The 21457-nt window shown below is 44.8% G+C and overlaps 1 protein-coding gene across 12 annotated transcripts in view; it reads left to right on the plus strand.

The window, feature by feature from the left end:
- Positions 1-2031: 2031 nt before the first annotated feature.
- The window catches only part of LOC149330416 (ral GTPase-activating protein subunit beta), a 69188-nt gene continuing 49762 nt past the window's right edge, over positions 2032-21457 (plus strand). For 8 of the 12 annotated variants that reach the window (XM_089560960.1, XM_089560970.1, XM_089560961.1 and 5 more), the window contains exons 1-6: positions 2032-2409; positions 3663-3867; positions 7055-7253; positions 9387-9551; positions 13457-13690; positions 20322-20366. In XM_089560960.1, the coding sequence (XP_089417086.1) occupies positions 2390-2409; positions 3663-3867; positions 7055-7253; positions 9387-9551; positions 13457-13690; positions 20322-20366 (868 nt within the window). In that variant the 5' untranslated portion in view covers positions 2032-2389. Of the gene's footprint in view, positions 2410-3662; positions 3868-7054; positions 7254-9386; positions 9552-13456; positions 13691-19672; positions 19728-20158; positions 20201-20321; positions 20367-21457 lie in introns of those variants that run through there. The other 4 variants (XM_089560964.1, XM_089560968.1, XM_089560969.1 and 1 more) reach the window with 2 other exon arrangements.

Consider the following 21457-nt stretch of genomic DNA (forward strand, 5'->3'; position numbering starts at 1 on the left):
TTTGAGGAAAGGAAATGACGCAGTAACTGTCTGACATATCTCGGTGAACACCCGAACCACGCCATAAGGGGAGATAAAAAAGGGAGTGAAAGGAAGAAAGATGTGCCGTAGTAGCACCATGGAAGAATTACGGCATCGAAGCGCGGCGCGAGCGTCAAAGAAAAAATTAAAGCAAAAGCACCCCATGAAATTCTCAACGGACACGCGCCGGCCGTGCCGGCCGTGCCGGCCTGTACGTAATCCATGGCAAACTTACTGGTAAATGCCTCCGGACCGAGCGCTACAACACGTGCAAACGCAGGGCCGGTCCCCGTCGACGGGCGCCCGTCTTTCTCCCTCTTCTAAAGGCGCATCCACACGACTCAGACAACGCAAAGACTTAGGTATGACCTCAGGATGTCCGCGTCGGGATGTTCAGACGTCCTCAGGTTGTCTGTAATTGGTCCTCAAGCAGTCCAACTTGGATTCATTTGTACGTTCTTTGCGCATACTCGGGATGTCTTGAGGATGTCTGGGGACGTGTTCAGTACTACTTCAGGATTTGTATCAAGTCGTTTTTTTATGGGAGTGCCTTATTCAAAGCTAATGTAAGCGAAGGAAAAAGGAAGCCCAATCCACATGCCACTGATTAGGCAATATTCTTATTTCATGATACGAGAGTTGCTTGGTAGCTGTGCCTCATATATGTATATATTTTTGATAGCTGCAACAGAAACAAACAACAATGGGTCAACATTCTTAAAAGTGCACAGTGACAGACCGCGCTGCTTTTCGACATTGCTCGCAAATCTGACTATGCATTGTAATTGTACCGGCAGAGATACTCCCACGGCTTCACAGCGCGCATGACAGCATTATAGGATGAAAAATTCTCCCCACGCATTCCCTTTTTCATCCTAGGAAAAAGCAGTGCACTAGCACAAACACGAGGGAAGAAGGGACAAGACACAGCGCTAACAACTGATAGTTTTATTCAGAGCGGCTCTGTTTTAAGTACAAGTAGCGACATCTGATAAAACACGGCAGAACAAGAGAAGATTATCTACGATGATACAAGAAACTCGTGTTCTATTTTTTTGATATGGCGATGGATGGAGTGCTAACGCATGCCGGACCTAGTTTCGCAATCTCTGGAGCCTCAGTGATCTCTCTCGTGACCGTATCTTTGTGATATGCTACAACTTCACATTTCTCGACCTGCGGATGTCAAGCACAATCACGGCAATGAATCCCGATGTTGCGAGCAGCATTTTTGACATTATTAGTTGCCGCAGGACAGAGGGAGAGAGTAGTCAAAGTTGCCTTTTCAGGGTACAAACTTGTTTCGGTGCTTTTTCATGCAGACGGGGGCAGTTATGTGATTTTCCGGTGCATTTACACGTGCGCACAAGCTACCAAATCGCTCCAGTGCTAGTGCCAGTAGCTAGTGCTAGTAGTGCTAGTAATGCTAGTACGCTGCTTTTTCCTAGAATGTCGTACCAACTCGTCCATCAGTCTACGCTTTTGCGCCTTTTTCATCGTTTCGACGTAGAAAATATAAGGTTTTAAACCCAGAGTTTTTGGCTGGCGTGGTGGGTCAGTCCAGCCAAGAATGGCAACGCTTTGTAAGAGAAGATTTCTTTCAAGATTTCACCAGAAGGGGAAAAATCGAGAAATTGACTTTCAGAGAGCATGTAAGCGGGACATCGCATTCGGATAGAGAGCCAGTCTATGCGACATTTAGCTAACGTTCTTTTGTTGCTAATTCTCAACGGCAACGGCTTCACCTCCCGCATACGCGCTCGCGACTTCGACAGGCGACACAAGACATCGCCACATCACCATCTTCACGCGAGATATGCAAGAAGCGCGCCGAGCTTTCCTACAGCAAGACCATTTTGGGAGCATGGATTGTCCTTTGCAGAATATTTTGTGGCTTCCGTGCGCATAATTTTATTGCCAACATACTATGCAACAACGCAGAGCGTGTGCTCTGTCTAGTTTCGGTTTCGAAGTGAAAGAGCCATATCTTCGTCCATCACCGGCCAATCCAAGCTTGGGAGAAAGTAGGCAAGCCCGATCGGCTCGTAGCCTGCCCCAGCTGATCCCAGTAAAAAGAGGAAAGACGGTGTTATGGAGCATTTTTCGCGAGATCGCAAAGGCAACGTTATTACAGAAACTAGCGTATTATTTAAGAACGAGTATGGCGGAGGCCTGACGTTGTTAGGTTGAGAAGTGCTGAACCGCGGGTTCGGTGTCCTCTCGACAATCGCGGGGAGGTGTGTCGCTTTCGCACTGCGGGCACGGCGGTTGTTCGCCGTGTCCTGCCTTTTGTTTGTGTTGTCTGACGCTTGCAAGATCATTTCCTGTGGTAACGTTGATGCGTTAGGCAGCCCGTGCGAGCTCCAAGATGGTCCGTCAACGAGACAGGTAAGATTTATACAAGCTTTCTGTTGGACCGCCACGAAAGCATGCACGGCAGGCGTGCCAACACGAACATCGTCTTGGTCTTGTTTTTTTTTTACTTATCCATTAGAGTTCGATCCAGAGATAAATCCTTTGCTCATGGCGATTCGCAGACTTCCACTTATTGTAGGCGGCGAGATCCTAGCATAGACTTTGTGCAGGTGTCAGCATCGATCAAACATGTGCTCGTGTTTGTTCAGCCACTCACTGTTAAATATGCTGGGGCGCGTACGTCCCCCCCCCCCCCCCCTCCCGTGGTGTCGAAGCCGACACGTCCGACACGTAAAAATTGGCCAGTTATTTTGAGATAGCGCCGTTTTAAAACTTAATATACGCATGAGACTGAAAAGGTTTCGTTTTGACAGCACGATCTCAGAAATAGGTTGCGGCGTACACTTTTTCAGTGTTTTTCAGCTTTTAACGCAACAGGTGCTTCGTTAAATCTTCGCAAACGTCCGTATTAAGTTTAATTTGGAAGTTGTGTGTGTAGCGCATATCAACTGCTGCATGCGCTGCAAAAGGGCAGCGCCCTATGAGCATGTGAAACCGAAAACGCGGTGGCGAATAAACCTTTTGTTAATTGCGTTTGCTGTGTGCCATATCACGTGTCACGTCATGGTCCTGCTTGACAGCTGAGCCGATCTGTTCATGTAAAGCGATCTGGCTTTGTCCGAACGCGCAGCATTAACCAATTGCTACAGTTAAGGCTGCCCTCACCTCCTCTGGCACCCTCTGCAATACCCATTGTGGTGCGGGCCTCTTTCGTGTATTTAGCTTATTTCGAGGCAAAACTTATTAAACCTCATTGATGTGAATGCTTCAGGGTGTTGGAAAATATGTTTAAACCGAAATTTGTTTGAAGCGACATATCAAAGCAGAGCAAATGAAGGACATTACTCATTTCCTTAATATATATTTGTGCTCTCAGAGCACTTGTGTTCTCAAAGCACATAGCCCAATGTGGAACATTGAGTGAGGAGATTATAAGGTTTGCTGGGATACAATGGCTGCAGGTGGCGAAGGACATTGGTTATCGGTGGGACCGGCCTTTGTTTTGCAGAGGACTCATCTTGGTTGATGATGATGACAGTGATTCGAATGATGATGATGATCATGAATGCCATCAACAGCTTCTGGAGTAGATCTGCCGCGACCATATAAGTCGTGCATGACGCAAATCCATGCCAATCTTAATTGTGCGCTCTCTCTTCCCGAAGGATGTACTCGGAGTGGCTTGTTCTTCCCGTGACCGAAGATGCCAAAGTGCGTAGTACCAGCGTGCTGCAGAAGTTCCCCTGTGCAGCAGGGCGCAATGTCGTCGCCGCTGTTCTTCACTCTCTGGCCAGCAACCTGGGCATTGGCATCGCTAAGTGTGAGCCAAGCACCCTGGTCTCGGACATCGAGGTCAACTGGTGCATGGAGGTGAGCAGTGGTTTGCGTGATACTCTCTTTAAATGGTGCACTGAGTCTTGTTGCAGACTGGTTGGGTTTTTTAAATTAGTGCACTTGGTTCATTATCATTAGCCCAAGCAACCACCGATATCCTTCGGACGGCCGACAGAGGTCTATTTCGGATGTTCTGTACGTCCGCTGAACATCCGCAAACAGCCGGTAGACGTCCGTCGGCCGTCCGAAAGGTGGCCAAAGGTATACGGTTCGCCCGCCGACGGACGTCCAGTTGAGTACGTCCATTGGCGGATCTTTCTCGAATATTCGCATATATGGTGCATGCGTGCTTTTTTCACTCCGCGCAATGCAATAAAACTAAAAACAATTTGATGCAGCACGCATATTTTATTGTGGTTGATGATACATCAGCAGAGCAATGGGTTACATTCGGAAAATTTCTTAAATCTGACTCTTCAAATGTGGCAAGCTTGGGACACACATCCGTAATCTTCCCACCCACAGGATTTCTGAAATAAAAAAGAACGCGGCAAACATCAGTCATGTGAAACAAATGGCACAATGCAATAGCCCAAGTAAAAACATTGGAACCAATTAATTGAAGTGTTTAATGCTGCAAGTATAACAGACAATGCACTTTAACAAACACCTCAATAAATATAAGGCAATAACAGCTCTCACTTTTCCACACCATATTTGACAATGTATCTGTTCTTTATTTTCATGGGCCTTAGGGCACTAACCTGCGCAGCACTGTACGCGACTGTGCACAGAAAGCCGCAAAGCTTCCGTTGCGAACCACTGCGACCTCACGTGCTTCCTATGGTCTGCCTTTCGCGCGTTGTCACTCTTTATATAGGCACAGTGAACATAGCGATGCCTTAAACATTAACAAGATGCGAAAACACTCCGTCCCGCAACTTCGAAGAGGAGTGGGAATTAGTCGCACGAGTTGAGGGCTCCCGCAGCGTGATATAGGCTACCGAAAGTGTGAGAACAGCACACACTTGGGGAAGCCATCTCCTAGCGCTTACTGCTCCCACTGTCCTGTGAACGAATGTTATATGAGCATGCTGCATTGTCCTAGAAGCAAAGTTCCAAGAAGTGTACTGGATACATACCTTCGTAGGCAATCACATGTGCACTAAGCCTTCTTAACACCAAGGTCGACGCAGTACGGGATTCCGCTGTTCCAGAAGAGCTTCAGGCGCTTCCCGTATCTTTCGAATTGCTTAAGTTACATGCAACTTTCGTCCACAGACCGAACAAAGCCACATTTTATAATAACAGAGCTATAAAGATCTGCGCGACAACACTGCGCGACATATCAACAACAGCGTTACGGAGCCGTACTGATGGATTGGATTGGTCTGACCGCGAACTGACATCTATGATGATGGTGATAGCAGAATGCACGGGAGTTTTGATGCTTACGAATGGTTTCAATGGCAGGTTTAGCTAGCAAAACAGTGTAATTTGGAGAAGTTTTATAAATATAAAACTAGTCATTGAGTTCTTGCAAAATTCTGCAACACCTGCTTCTCCTCTTAGATCAATTTAGCTTGTTGGCGGCTCTTGCACTGCAGGTAGGAGTGGAATCGTACCAATTTACAAACGTCTTCGCGTCAAACCCTCCAACTGATGCAAATAAAACAGTATACATACACGAAAGACTCGAATTTTCTGTGAAATAAAAAACTTACGTACTCATGGCCTGGGAAAATACTCGACCTTACATCCTTCGGACGTCCACCTCGTCTCTCATGCGGATATACAAAAGTGGACACTGTCCGTACGTCCGGCGGATGTACGAATACGGATATCCGAAATCGGATTGTTTTCGTACGTCCGATGGACGTTCGATCTCGGCAAAGGACGTTCGGATCTAGCTCGTATGTCCGACGGATATCTGTGGTTGCTTGGGAGATTCTCACCAAGAGAAACTTCTGAATGAATTCTTTTGAAAATGAATGAATTCTTAGTAGGAAACCTGTATCCATCATCATCATATATTGTACTCTTAAGGGCACCTACTGGGTAGGTATGCAGAATAGGGTAATTGCAGAAGGGACGTAATATAATGTACTCAGTACAGTGTAAAGAAATTAATACAATTCTAACTCAATATGATATAATGCATTGCATAGCATTACAATGAAATACAATGCAGTGCTGATCAGTGCTGTCTTTACAACCAGCTGATTGATCAGCGGCAAGAAGTTGGCACAAACAGGCTACAAAAAAAACAGGAGCGAAGGGAAGAGAACATTTTCAAGGATTTAAAAAATCAAAATCGCTTTTGTCCTGAATAGAACAATAAAAATATATATTAAATCTGTAAGGTTGAATAACATAACTGAAATCTCATTAAAAATCTTGCATTTTATGAATTCTCCAGATTTGTTTTTGCATGTGAAATATTCTGAGAAGGAAACGTTTGAACAAGTCTTGGAAAAGTGACAAGCTTTGGCATCAGGCTGAGTGCTCAGTGACAAGCTTCAGCAGGCAACAGGGAGCATAGCTGCTACTGCCTGCTTCATTTTCTGTTGTTGATTGCAGGCAAGAAATACTTTCATACTTATAAGCTATAAGCTGTTGATCACAGTGCACTGATGTTCTCACTGGTGTGTTAAGCAGCTTGATTCTACCGTGCGATAACACGTACGACTGTACAAAGTAGCTCACCACCAATACTGTAGAGCACAAAGAAACCTGTGATCTTCATTTAACCCATTTTCCATCTTTGGAGGTAACTGTGTTTGTAAATGACAAAAATGAAACCCGCATTTTCTTTTTTAGTCAGTGTGGCTGAGAAAGTGGTCTCAAATGTGGCTGTCCAGCCAGGTATGGCCAATCTGGAGATTTGGAAAACCCTTGGTGGTGGAGCTTGTGTGTTCCACAAAAAAGATTTACCGAAATTTATAAAATTCTGATATGTAATTTATAATTATATATAACATGACAAGGGTCATAAACTTACACATGGGTAGTAAAATTAGAGAGTGGCATTTGTTAGTGGAAATAAAAAGCAGGAAATGGACATGGGGGGTAGGGGGTGGTAATTTAGGTCTGCTGGTGTGGCAGTACTCGTTAATGACTCATGATGATTAAAAAATGCAGCCTTAAACTTGCTTATAGGTTTCAGATTGCCAATGTTGAATCATCTGGTCAGGTTCTGTGTTGACCGGTGCCCTTCTTCCAGGTGATCTGCTTTGGTCTGCGGCTGCCACTGGCCGAGCACGAGGCCATCCGTGACTGCGTCCATGTCTACTGCGAGTGGATGCAGGCCCTGACCCAGCCCAAGCCCTGTGTTCCCCAACCGGTGCAGGACGATGCCAACCAGTACTTCAGGAGAATGCTGCGCCACTTGTACAACCTCTTCGAGCCTCGTGAGGACAGCCGTAAGTCCATGTCAGGTCTTTGTTTCCATCATGCACACAACGGATGGAGGGTACCAGAAATTGAGCTGCCAGCGTGCACTCTAATACAGAGAGCAGCAGCTAGGCAATGGCAACAGAACATAATAAACATCAGTAGACCAATACACTAAGTCAATGCTTAACTCTCTCCCTAGTGTGGGCAACATAGCCGTATTCTGTGGGTGTTTTAGTTAAATACTTTTGGCCCAAGAACTGTGAGGTTCAAAATTTAATGTAATACATCAAGACGAAGCCAGTTAAACACCTCATCATCATCATCAGCCTGACTACGCCCACTGCAGGGCAAAGCTCTCTCCCATGTCTCTCCAATGAACCCTGTTCATTGCCGGCTGTCTTATCCCCTCAGACTTCTTAATCTCATCCGCCCACCTAATTTTCTGCCGCCCCCTGCTACGCTTGCCTTCTCTTGGAATCCACTCTGTTACCCTTAAGGACCAGTGGTAATCCTGCCTTATTACGTGCCCTGCCCAAGCCTACTTCTTCCCCTTGATTTCAATAGGATGTCATTAACCCACGTTTGTCCCCTCACCCACTCTGCCCTCTTCCTGTCCCTTAACGTTACACCTATCAGTTTCTTTTCCGTAGCTCGCTGTGTTGTCCTTAACCCTTTCACTGCCAGGTTTTTTTACTCACACCTGCACACACCCTGCCGGGTTTTTTTCGCATATTAGTTTCCTGGAAATTTTTTGCTAGTAACGCACTAAAATGCTCTGCAGGACATGTAGACATGTTTATTCAGGATAATCTTATAGATATTAGTTGTAATGAATGAAATCTTACAGCACCAATCTGGCCTGTCGGATTTCCTCTTCTTACGCGGATTTTTCGGTAGCAGCGGGACTTCATCGCTGTCATCACTCGACAAGGCACTTAGGTGGGCTCGTTCCTCGTTCTCATTATCATTGGACTCCGAATTCACAAGCAATTTTGAAGTTCTTCGTCCGTCGAAGTGCGGACGAGTGTGGCACATTGCCTCACACGGCTCCTGTGCGGAAACCAAAACGAAGCGACTGGGATGCGACGGATGTCGAAACATGCGCGCTATCTGTTGTGTAAAATTTGCCCTACAAGATCTATAAGTTTATAGCGTTTCTCCATAGATGGCGCTACATGTTTGCATCGTTTATTTTTACACGAGTATTATCGGGAGCGGCAGGGGGTGAGTTAAAAAGCCAAAACGAGTTAACTCGGGAGAGGCAGGGGGTGTGTATATCTGGTAGCCCGAGTTATCTCGGGAGTGGCAGATTAAGGGTTAACTTACTTAAGCTGAACCCTTTTCGTTAGCCTCCATGTTTTTTCCGGTTAGGTGAGTACCGGTACGATACAGCTGTTGTGTACTTTTTTCTTGAGGGATATTGGTAAACTGCCATTCATACTGTTCCAAAAGTACAAGCTTTGTTAACATGTCATATTTGAGGTCAGCAGTTGTAAGTTTTTATCCTAAAACGAACCTTTGGTAACTTTCCTGCTACAATAGATCAGCAGCTGTGATGTTCAACTGTTGACTGCAAGGCCATAGGATGGAAGCTTGGCTGTGGTAGCTGGAAGGGAAGTGCGAAAATGCTCGTGTGCTATGGGCTGTCGGTGAACATTTAAGAACCCCTTGGGGTCTTGATTAATCCGGAGCTCTCCGTTACAGCACCTCATTGTTCATGGGAAGGTTTGGGACTTTACACCCCACATTTGACATCATATTACATCAGATTGCATCACTATTACATCACATTGCATCACCAAGCTTTGATAAGTAGGGTCAAGGGGAAGCATCGAGTATGGCAGAGAGAGAGAAAACTTATTGAATGGCTCAAGTCTGAGTTGTAGAAAGAATGTAGGCGGGTTGGGGTGGCATGAAGACAGCACAGGACATTGGAAACATAATCCATCATATGTGGCCGTAGCAGTGGATGGAGTAGGTGTGTATTATCTGCTGAGTGTGCTCTGTTGGAGATGTAGGGAATAGCCGAAAGCTATCGAATTTTCTTTGACCCTGTTTCACACGACAAGATCTCTTTCCTGGTAGTACAAGAAGCTTGAAAAACAAGTTAACTTTTTCTGAAATATTCGGAACCTCGCTGTGCTGACTTTTTTTTTCAGACACCGACATGATCAGTCGGCAAGCTGTGCTCTGCCACCAAGTCCTGCGACGGTTGCAGACAGTGGCTCAGGAGTCTACGAAGATTGAAAAAGAGACATGGGACGAGATTCTCCGCTTCCTGCTGGCCGTCAACGATGTCCTCTTGGCACCACCATCCAGAAAAGGTTTTTCCACTACTGTTTCACTGGTCTCATTTTTTTCTTTCTACTGTGAATTCCTGAAGGCAGTGCTTAGCGGAGCTCAAGGGATGAAAGTTAACTAAACCGCTGTGAGCCCGAGGTGAATTGTGCAGTTGCAATAAAACAATCTGTGTTCTGAGAGCTGTAAAAAAATCCTTTTGATTGCCATATGTCATTGAACTGGTAGCATGTGGGTAGTTTCTTTATACAGTGTGCCTACAAGGTACCTCTACGTAGCACTAGCTGCAGCTTTGGTACCTGCAATAAGCAAGAGGAAATTATAGGATTGATGGACAAGGACAACAGAGTAGTTCAACTAGGGAAAGAAAAATAAATTGATGCATTAGGTTTGAGGAATATTCATTTTAGGAATTAATAAGCGAAACCTCGTTATAGTGCTTAGGTAAAAAGATGTAAAATAATGCCGTATAGCCAAAATTCATGTTACAAATTTTTGCCAAAAACTCGCGTTGAAGAAGCAAAATTTGTCAGTAAAAGAAGAGAAACTGGTAGTGACCGTTTCTGTTGTTTTAGCAGCTTTTTGAAGCTGCTGGTGGTGATAACAGAAGCTGCAAAGAACCAAACGCAAACGCGTGTTATATTGGCTTCCCCTTAGCACACTGCAGCACCCGGTGATGGCAGGTCAAACGTCTGGCTTTGTCACATTACAGAGGTATTGCGTGACAAAATCAGACACCAGAATCAAAGCTGTGGCTGCTTTCACCACCTCTGCCTCCGTAACAGTCGACGGGAGCAGAGGATGGCTGGCGGAAAGCTACAACAGGCGACCATGTCGTTGGTTGCAGGGCACTATAGGGGATATTCAAAATTCCGCAAGTGCGCTTTCCCACATAACTATGTTGCCCCAAACAAGATGGCCGACTTCGCTATAAAGGAACTACGTGGGCTACAGGGCAGGCGCTAAAGGTGTGGATAGAATGTAAGAAACGTATTTTCAATTCAATTCAATTCAATTCGTTTATTTCACCATATGCATGGTAGGAACTCTTGGGCAAAAAGCTGCTCGAGGCAGCTTGACAGGGCCCAAGAGACCACAACAAGGCAGGCCAGCATGGCAATACAAACACCAAGGGAGAAAACAAATATAAAATCGAAGCTGACATGTTCATACATGAGGACACGCAGTACAATTCAAGTAGGTAGACAAGCAGTTAGTATTGCAATAGTGCAGTCAGTCATCAATGAGCGTATTACATTAGATGTTCAGTGTACATTCTAGATGCAGGAGAGACAACATTTTCAAAGTTCATTATTATACTAATTACAATACGAAGTCAGACATTTTATAATGTGGCACATAAAGGAAAACATACTGCATGTATAAGAAGAAATAATAAAGAAAATAAAAACCAGCTTACGCATCTTTAATTTCAAAAGCAACAACTACATTAGACATAACAAAACCAACATTTTTGAAGTGAAAAACATTCAAGGTAGTGTTTAAAACTTTGTCATAATGTGTTAAGAAATTGCTGCCTCAACTGGTTTATCGTAGGCTTAGTAGGAAATATGTACGTGTTTAGAACCGAAGGGAGATTATGTTTTAGTGACTGATGTTTATAATTAGTTCGAAAGTGCGGAATGTACCAGTTATGAATGCTTCTGGTAGAAAGAATATGTTCGTGGCGCTGTAGTGAGGCGGTTGCAATTACAAAGTCATGAAATGGGCCGTTTGAAAAATAAAACGTGTGCAAAATTCGGAAGTCGTACAAAGAAGTCACAGGGATTATTTTATAGGTTGCGAACAAGTGACCAGTGTGCGAGAAGTATGGGTGATTTCCGATGTATCGCATGATTCTTTTTTGTAGTGTAAGAATTTTATGCTTATTGGTACCTGTAGTGGTGCCCCAGACAAAATTGCAATAGTGGATGTGGGATGCAAATAATGCATGATAGAGCTGGATCTTTATCTGCGTAGGCAGGAATGTTCGACAGCGTGAGATCGCCCCGGCTGCTGCGGATACTTTCTTGCATATGTTCTCAACATGCAAGTCCCAGTTCAAGTTACTACTAAACGTGACTCCAAGTATTTTGTGGGATTCTACAATTTCAATATTTTGGGCTTCATAATTTATTGGGTGATTAACCTGAAATCTTTTATTTTTCGCTCGGAAAACAATAATTTTGGTTTTGGATGGACTCAGTTTCAGTCCATTGGATTGTGTCCATAAGGATAATTTTAAAAGAAAGTCTTCGCATTGCTTTACCAACATACCTACATCTGGCCCCGGCATAAGTATTGAACAGTCATCGGCATATATGATAAACTTCACTGATCTGTCAATGAGGACAATGTCGTTAATAAAAACATTAAACAGGAGAGGCCCTAAGAGGCTTCCTTGTGGGACGCCTTTATTAATGGGTAGAAAACTGGATCGGTGATTTCCCAGGCATACCATCTGTGTTCTGCAGCTTAAGTACGATTTAATCAATTCTAGAGGAATACCACGAACTCCATACCGGGACAGTTTATCTATGAGGATTTTATGACTCAAACAATCGAAAGCCTTCGTGAAATCTACAAAAAGACCTAAAGTAAAGTAGTTCTGATCGATGTTATGTAGTACATAATCTTTCAGTGTTACGAGAGCAGTTTCGGTTGATCTCCCGGCTCTGAAGCCATGCAAGTCTTCACTGAAGACATTTTTTAACGAAAAAAATTTTATTAGACGAGAAAACATGATTTTTTCCAGTCCTTTGGAGAAGATTGGAATAATGCTCAAGAATCAATCAAGAAAACAGTCTTTCTTGCTTTGTTTCAGCTGGAAATGTATGGTCAGCCATCTTGTTGGGGACAACACTGTTATGCGGGAAAGCGCACTTGCAGAATTTTGAATATCCCCTATTGACCAGTGGAGACGCAAATGGGCACCGGTCACCTAGCTACTAGCTGTTTTTGCCGCTATATCTTCTGTACCATTGTTGCGATAAATTGAGTGTAATTCGAGATAAAACGTGAACCGTGGCACTATTGCTTGCCGCATCACCACCAGTCACCTGTGTAGTGAGGCAAAGTCTTCCGCCTACCACCCATGCTGGCACAGCTTGGCTCTCAGCTGTTCGATATATCCGTAAACCGCTTCAATATATAAAGCGAGAAATGCGTGTTTCTGTTAAAAATATTTACGAACAGTTTGACATAGCCAATAATTCTTAATATCTTTGTTTTTTGTACCGAGGTTTGAGGCTGCACAGATAGCAGTGTGCAATTTGAATGGAAGTAAAGTCATCGTGTTTTAGAGCTTAAGAATTTCACTTCACTATCCTAAGTACATCACTTTTGTAGATGAAACAGCCCTCTTGGAAACACTTCTTTTACTGCTAATTTTCTTGAAGAGGTTACTGGGTAGGGTCATCATGAGTGCTCTCATTTCTAGCCTTATTCAGGCTGAAAATGTGTTACATGTCTTTGAAGTGGTGGAAAAAAAAAAAACTTGGGTGTAAGCGCATGTGGTAGTGTAGCAGTAATAAGGACCACTATTGAGGACACAGATTAAGTCCAGTAGATTGGTGAGCTGTCCTTTCAAGGCCATTTGGTGCTCTGGTGAAGAACACCCCAATCAGGTATGCGAGGAAGCAGATGGGGGTGAAGGAAGTTTGGGGATCATATGGGTTCATATAGGATCATCTAGGGATATATTGGGTATCATATAGGGTCATACAAGGGCGGTGCAGTTAGGGCACATGGGGTCAGCTCAGAAGTGGCGTAGATAGATACGTGCTCGAGTAATTTCACAAAGGATGTGGGACAAGATGGGTAAAGTGAGGCACTGGAAGACTGATAAAGTGTGCCGAGTTACGGGAGGATAAACCAAGTTTTTCTTTTTTTTTTGTGAACTGACCAGTCGTGCATCCTGTGACCCGCGCAGATGACATGGGCAGCCATATGTGTGAGCGCATCCTGACAGCGCTGTTCGAGGTGTGGCTGCTGGCATGTAGCCGTTGCTTCCCGTCACCCAACTTGTGGAAGACCTTCCGCGAGCTCTGCTGCACCTGGCGGCACCGCGGAGCTCTTGTCGAGCAGTGGAACCGCATCAACCTCATCCTCACGGCAGCCATGCTGCGCCTCATGTACGGACACCACTACCCGGAGCTCAAGCTCGGTGAGTTGGCGCATGCGCACTCTTGGTTGGCTGCTTCCAAGGACACAGGATGGCGGAAAAAGAAGATGAAGAAGCACGTTGCTGCATTCGCATTTCCCGCTTTGCATACCACAGTGATGGTTTGTCACCTTGTCGCTTGGTTGTCCATCTTTGTCTCCCTCATCTAACTGGCATCGCGGACACAAATAAAAATACTTCACTGCTTAGCACCCTTGTTGAACGGAAAAACTTATACCTCTGTCAAGCGCGCAAAATAAAGTGCACTTAAAAAGAGTGTCACTTGCTAAAAGTGCACTCTAGCACAGCTAAACGGCATAACATAAGTGCACTCGCCAAAGTGCGCACTTAAGATGGAGTGCGTTCACAGAACACACTTTGAGGGCTGAGTGCGTAGCCTCGCCACCAGCGTCTTCAAAGGCACAATATGTATAGTGCATAAAAAGTACTTACAACTTTATTTTACATGCTATAACACTGTTTATAGAAAAAGTTCGTTACTTATAGTTACAAACGAAGCAACAAAACAAAGGAATGAGACAAATGCAACATCGCTGCCTGCCGCCATCTTGTTTGTTGCCGAAATTCTGGATAGTCTTGGCTGGTCGTGGCTCTTCTATTTTTATTTTTTTGTCATCGTTGAAAACTGTTGAACCTTGTTTTATTTGTGCTAGCACATTAAGCAATCAATTATTATGAGTCCTTTTTCTCTTTCATCGACCTCTTCAGAAATTCTGCTAATTTTCTGATGCTACTTTTTCCCGTTAGCACCGCGCAGCCCAAAGCATCACTCGGGATGCCAAAGCACACTCCCTGTAAGTGCACTTAACTTGTGCGCTTGACAGGGGTATTAGAGTCCCAGTTTCTCTGGATTGTGGCTTGGACGAAAATGTCGTGTCGTCACAGTAAGCTTACGCGTCTTGAATCTCTGCAAATGACTGCCTGGAGAATGCACTAGGAAGAGAAGTCGCGTACTCGAATCCTTTCGCGCAGCTCTCTCTAGAGCCCAACTTGCACAAGAAACACATTTAGGATTCCTCTCGCGTGCTATCTAAGTGTATCGCAATCCTCGTTTACTGTCTGTCTGTTTTACGTAGCTCTCGTTTGTTCGAATTTGTTGCTACGTGAATTAGGATTCAATCCCTGACGAAGGGTAGTGACAGGTCTAACCTCCCGCCACTTTACGGCTGCAGTTCCGTTTCACCTTTTTTTGCTCTCTCGACTTACTGCATGTATGTTAATTTCGGCCTAACACCAGAACGGTTATCTTCTTTGACAACTGCCAGGGTGGTTTGAACATCCGACTCGTAAGTGGGGAAATATGGGGTTTGATCTCTAGGACTGCCTGTTTCGAGCCGGTTTTTCATCTGGTGCAAGTATTCCCTTGGCCTGATGCTTGGATTGTCTAGAGTGAAACACTTAAAAAAAAATGGGTCTATGGCCCCAGCTCGTGTAGACCAAAAGTGCATTACCATGGCACTGTCTAGTCAAGCTGCCGTTGCTTCATTAAAAAAAAAAAGAAATCATGATCTTGTTTCCAGTTTTCCTTGATATGCAGCATGCTACAGCTAGTGGTTTGGATTTAGTTTCTGTCAGGTTTAACGTCTCAAAGCAACTCGGGCTATGAGGGATGCCATAATAGAGGGCTCCGGATAATTTCGACCACCTGGGGTTCTTTAACATGCACTGACGTTGCACAGTACACGGGCCTCTAGAATTTCGCCTCCATCGAAATACAACCATCACGGCCGGGATCGAATCCATGTCTTTCAGGTCAGCAGCCAACCACCATAACCAGTGAGGCACCGTGGTGGCTTTTTGAGTGGTTTGAGTCAGGGTGGTCGTTACTTTTTTCCGCCATCATATTTGTTCGCGCAGAGTGAAAAAGAGCCCTGCCGTGTGGTACACATTCTTTATGTTCATGTGTATTTCACATTCCGTCGCATCGCAAAGAATTGCAGACTGTCTTGGCATTGGCTGGCTGGTAAGGGATTCTCTCTGGCCTTGTCGTAATGGAGGAAAAATGTCACCCTTCTTGCCAGTGCTGACCGTGAAGGGCGCACAGGTTAACAGAATTTTTTTTTTATTGGGTCTTGCATTTTTGTGTAGTTATGTTTATATCTGAGTCATGCAGAACCAAAAGACAGATTAAAACACGACAGCCATAGAAAACAGCAGCACAAAGAGGTGTTGTTGGTACTGCCTTGTCTAAACTTTTGACAGGATGTGTTCTTGCTATGGGTAATTTAGTATCGGCGTAGTGGGTGCAACAGTGCTATCATGGTGTTGTGCCTGGTAGGAGTCGACTACCGGGAAAAATTCCAGTTACGTGGTACGTTGAGGCTGCCAGATGTGTGACAGTGGATGGGAAAACGCAAAAGTCTTTGTACCAGGGTAGGTGCTGTGCCTCACTGTGTTGGTACAGTTTCATGAAGTCTGTTATTGCTCTATGTTTCCCAAAGTGCACAACACCTTAGTTGATGGTGCATCGAAGAAGTGTGCTCTTTGCATTCATTCACCTTTGCATTCATCAGCTTCCTTCAGTTGATTACAACCCAGCTTTTGTGTGATGTGGTTTTCATCACTTAAAATTATCAGCTAGTATCTTTAAGGCTTAGAGTTAGCTGCAGACATTTGATCTGCATTTGTCCAACCCTTGGTCATAGTGGCTCCAGTTCTGTAATGATGAAATGGAGCAGAAAGGTAAAAACAGAGATACTCAGATGTGACTCCTCTGCAGATATAAATTTGAAAGGCTTCAGGTAGCATCTCATAGAGCCTAGATGTCAGCTTTAGGGCGTTTTCTTTCTTTTTCTTCCAAGTATTCATACTCTCTTCCTGCGTCTTCTTGCAGCGTTAAAATCTGGTAAGGTCTCCTGCACAATCCGTCCTGCACAAGTAAGGCATGTGGTCACTCGAGAGGCTTGCAGATTGATTTGGATTGGCTTGATGCCAGGATTGCTTCATGTGTCGGAAGTTGCTCCAGAGCCATGTAGTACAATTTATTGTTCAGTCTCACTTGTTTGCTGCTCCCTGTGGGGTATTCGAATCTGGGACATTGTTGTTAATATCCATCTTCCGTTGCAGCGATACAGTCTGGCAGGGTGAAGTCCCGAGTGAACGATGAAGGCAAGTGCTTGCAGAAAAACTTGCCAATTAAGTTAGATTAGTGGTACGCCAGGATTGTTTAAGAAAATGTTCATTCGAAGCCGTCGAGTGCAACGTTTTGCGACTTGGCTCAAGCTCGCATTTAGGGCACTGAAATTCAAACTTTGTTGATTTTCTTGCAGAAGAGGAAGTAACAGGCCTTGATAAGACACTGCCCTGCCCAGCTCAGAAAGAGAAAGGCAAGTCGTTGTGAAAGAAAGGTGTACTTAAGATTTGCAGTTAATGCGGCCTCTGGAAACGCTACTAGTGGCTGAACGCCACCTATTGCAATTTGGATCATGGTCTACACACTGGGCTTATAATCTTGACATAACAATCACACCCTGCCCTCTCTTGCAGCGTTTAAGTCTGGTAAAGGGCTCTCTGGTGCAGCTCTGATGGAGAAAGGCAAGTAACTGCGGAAGTAAGTCGTAGAGCTCTATGCGACACAGTTGGAGAAACGCTTGTGTGTGAAAGAGTTAATTCTGTGTTGCACGGTGGAATTATCTTCAGAGCGACAATATCTCATTGCCTTACCTCCTCTTGCAGTGATAAAATCTGGTAAGGTCCCCCCCTCCAAATCTACTCTCAAAAAGAACGGCAAGTGACCCAATTGACCACGTGGAAAGGTTGCAGAACAACTCGCTTGCAGATTCATCGCGGTCTTAAAATTGCAATTGAAAATTTTTTCCAGTCGTATTGGAAGCAGTGCCTTTCATAACTGAAGTGTTTCCTGAGACGTCCAATAATGATTGGAACCTTTGCCTCTCTTGCAGCAGGAAGCCCTGGTAAGCCTAACTTAAGCCTAACTGTTAAGCCTATCGTTAAGCCTAACTGGCTAGGGCAAGTATGTTGTTTAGAAGAGGGTCGCGAGAGAGCTGGGATGATGGTGTTGGGCCGTGTGGAATAGTTCAAGGGGCTCTGAAACACCTTCTGAAGAGAGCATATCAACTTGCTTAATCGCTGCATTTTGTTGTCATGAACACCTTAGCCAAGTAGTACACTTCTACACGCAGCAGAGAACCCACGATCACTCGCGAAGGTTGGCGAGCACTTTCTGGCAACTTTTTCATGCTCGCACCCTCCTCCGTCGCTCGCACCTGCGCATACAAGTTCAGAGATGGCTATTGGTCAGATTCTTTCAGACGTCAGGCAGCTACCATGGCCGCGGCCAATAAGCTGCTGAGCTCTGGTGGGTCAGGAAGCTCCGCCCCCGGAGGCGGGGCCAGTGGAGAAGCGTCGACCTTCCAGCATGCAAAAAGTGACTAGAGGAGAGGGAAAGGCTCGAAGACACTGAAGTTCAACTCTTGACTACAGATAACTCAGGTTCTACAAACCGCATTACAAAAATTTTTGCTGGGCAATATTCGAGAAGTGGCATCCTTCAACATCCAAGGCATACCGAAACTTTATAAGAACCCCTTTCAGAACCGCCTTAAGTGAAAGCCATCGAATATTCATACAGCATCTGTCTTAGCAGAGGTGTTGCTTTCGGGCCTCAGGGTATTGATGCAACAATCTCATTCTTTCACCTGCCATGGCTCTCGTGCAGAAATCTGTAATTCGGGATCATGATTATAAGCATTCATCTCTCACACCAACAGGGTCTGGTAAGGTGCCATTCGCCAAACCCAGCAAGGCAAGTGCCTTGATAGAAATGGCTACAGCACAGTACTACGCAACAGGTTAGGTTAGCTTAGTTCTTAGAGTGATAAACTTGCGGTAGTAATTCCAAAGCTTATGATTTGAACATCTGCCATGCCTCAAGTGCTGTGGCCTCTACATTAGGGTAACGGTTATAACCTTATCATCTCTTGCAGTGTAGGGCTCTGGTAAAATAGTATATGACCCATCCCATCAAAGCAACCCTTTTGCCAGAAACACTCGTAGAATGAGACTCATAAACAGTCTTAAGTTTGCAATGTTCCGAAGCCAACCAGTGCAGTATCTGTTGTGGCCCAGGTGTAGAGTTCTGTACTTCGTGATTACGATTAGTACCTCTTTGTTTCATTGCAGCGATGGGCTCTGGCAAAGTGGCATACAGCCCACCGCAGCAAGGCAAGTTATTTGCTTGGAAATGCTCCAAGAACTAGTTTAGGGTTTACTGATAAGCGTGTGGTAGCAATTCCACATCTAATCAATAGGACATCTGTCGTAGTTCAAGTCTGGAATAGGATTTATGCCTTGTCATTTATTGCAGTGATGGGCTCCAATCGAAAGGTATACAGCTCACCCCAGCGAGGCAAGTCTTTTGCTGGTAATGCTAACAGAATAAGATTGTTTGCAGAACAGCCTACGTTATCGTGGTAGCATTACTGATATTCATGTATTTTCAGCTTCAAAGCTTACGTGCACAGCATCAGCTGTGGCTTTGGTGCTCTGTTCTGTACTTCAGGATCATGATTAAAACCTCGCCGTCTCTTGCAGGGATGGGTTTCAGTAAAGTAATGTTCAGCACACCCCAGCAAGGCAAGTGTTTTGCTGGAAGCACTCGCAGAATAAAAATGCGGTAGTCCTGTGTTAGCTTGGATCTAAGTCTGATATGCTTACTGATATATATCTGGTAGCAATTCCAAAGCTGGTCAGGAAAATATTTGTCATGGCTCAGGTGCTGCTTTCCGTTCTTCGGGGTTACAGATAAAACCTCGCCGTCTCTTGCAGTGATGGGCTCCTTCGATGTGATGCGCAGTCCACCCGAGCGAGGCAAGTCTTTCCCCGAGAATGCATGGTTCCAGGATTGACTTGCATGTCATAGCTACTCCAAAGCCGGCCAATAGAACTATCGTCATAGATTAAGTGCTGTGTCCCATACCTTGGGACTGCAGTTAAAACCTCTTGTCATCTCTTGCAGTGATGGGCTTCGGTAAAATGCCGGCAAGCTCGCCTCAGCAAGGCAAGTGTGTTGCTGCAAATGCTTCCAGAACAAGATTGTGAGACGTCCTAGGTTAGCTTGGTTCCGGGACTGATGCGCTTGTGGTAGCTATTCCACAGCTGACTGGCAGAACTACCAGCATTTTTTTTTAGCTACACCATTCTGTGTTACAGGACAGCAATACGATTAATACGTTGGTTACGAACCGCATTCATTTATTCCAACAATGGGTTTCAGTAAAATGGTATTCAGCTTACCCCAGCAAGTCAAGTGTTTTTTTTTTGGAAACGCTTGAAGAATGAGATTGCAGAAGAGTTTAGGTTTTCTTGGTTCCAGGATGGATTTGTATGCTTTTTAGCCATTCGAATGCTAACCCTACAAAATCTCTCATCATTCAGGTGGTGCGTTTCGTACTTTGGGAATACAGTTACAAAACACGTTGTTTGTTGCAGTGCTGGGCTCCACTAAGTTGTCATGCAGTCCACTGAAGCAAGGCAAGTGCTTTTGTGGAAGGCAGAGATCGACCTCGCCCGAGGGTTACTTTGTGCCTAACACAGCTGAAACGTTGCATTTTAAAGCCAGGGACCACAATTAATGCCTTGCCTTCTCTTGCAGTGGTAAACTCTCTTAAGAAGCTCATCTCAACTGAGAAAGCTAAAGGCAAGTAGTTGCATAAAGGTTTGCAGAGCAGGCCAAAGTAAGACTGTCATTTAACACAGGATATTGTTTCTTCTTTTCAATAACCCGCCATGGTGGATTAGTGATTCTGTCCACGCACAGCCACATTTTGGGGAGAAATGCAAAAATGGTTGTTTGCTAGGCAATGTCAGTGCACGTTAGGTTGCCCCAGGTCATTGAAATTAATCAAGGGCCCCTCTCTACAATGTCTCTTATTGCCCATGTGTACCTTTGGGGCATTAAACCCAACATACCTTGTTCCACTTCCTTTCAGCCAACAGGATGTTAACCGAGAGTGTGTGTGTCTCTGCAATCACGGGTATATTTGCCTATACTGTACTTCAGGTAATAATTCCCCATTTCCCTATGGACAGTTTCCTAAGTGTGGGCTTTCCTTTTAGCCTTTCCCCCATTATAAATTGAACTCACATTTAAGGACTGGCTTAAATGTAATGGAGGAACATTTTGCCACTTGTTATCAGTTAATGCAACCCTGCTGAGCCATTTACTGGACATTTTGGTTAGCCTGCTTGGTGAATGGCTGCGCTAGCCTTGCATTTTTTGTTGGGGTTCAACTCCCAGGACGCATGAGATTTTTCTTCAAGTAACAGGAGGTAAAACATTTGTCAGCCTGTTACTACTTCAGAAAGCAACAAAATGTTTGTAGCCTCATTGTCACTGAATCCACGGATATATTTGCCCGTACTGCACTTCAGGGAATAATTCCCCATTTCCCTAGGGACAGTTTCCTAAGTGTCGGCTTTCCTTTCCTCTAAGGGAAAAAGGGCTGCCGCCATTTCCCCTTATGACATTCCTGTAGGGGAGTTACTTTACCTTAGTTTAGGGGATAAAAATTGGTCTTCCCCGAAAACTAACTCCCTAAGGGGAGTTTGGTCATCCCCAGGTGGTCGAAATTTCCGGAGCCCTTCACTACGGTGTCTCTCATAGCCCGAGTCGCTTTGGGACATTAAACGCCAATAAACCAAACCAAACCTATTTTGGGGATAAGCTTAACTCCCCTATTTGTGTCCAGCATTTGGGGAGTGTGGGAAAATACCTTAAAGGGACAATTT

This window comes from Amblyomma mixtum, chromosome 9, assembly GCF_055824585.1.
Source record: "Amblyomma mixtum isolate Tamu chromosome 9, ASM5582458v1, whole genome shotgun sequence".
Taxonomy (NCBI): Eukaryota; Metazoa; Arthropoda; class Arachnida; order Ixodida; family Ixodidae; genus Amblyomma; species Amblyomma mixtum.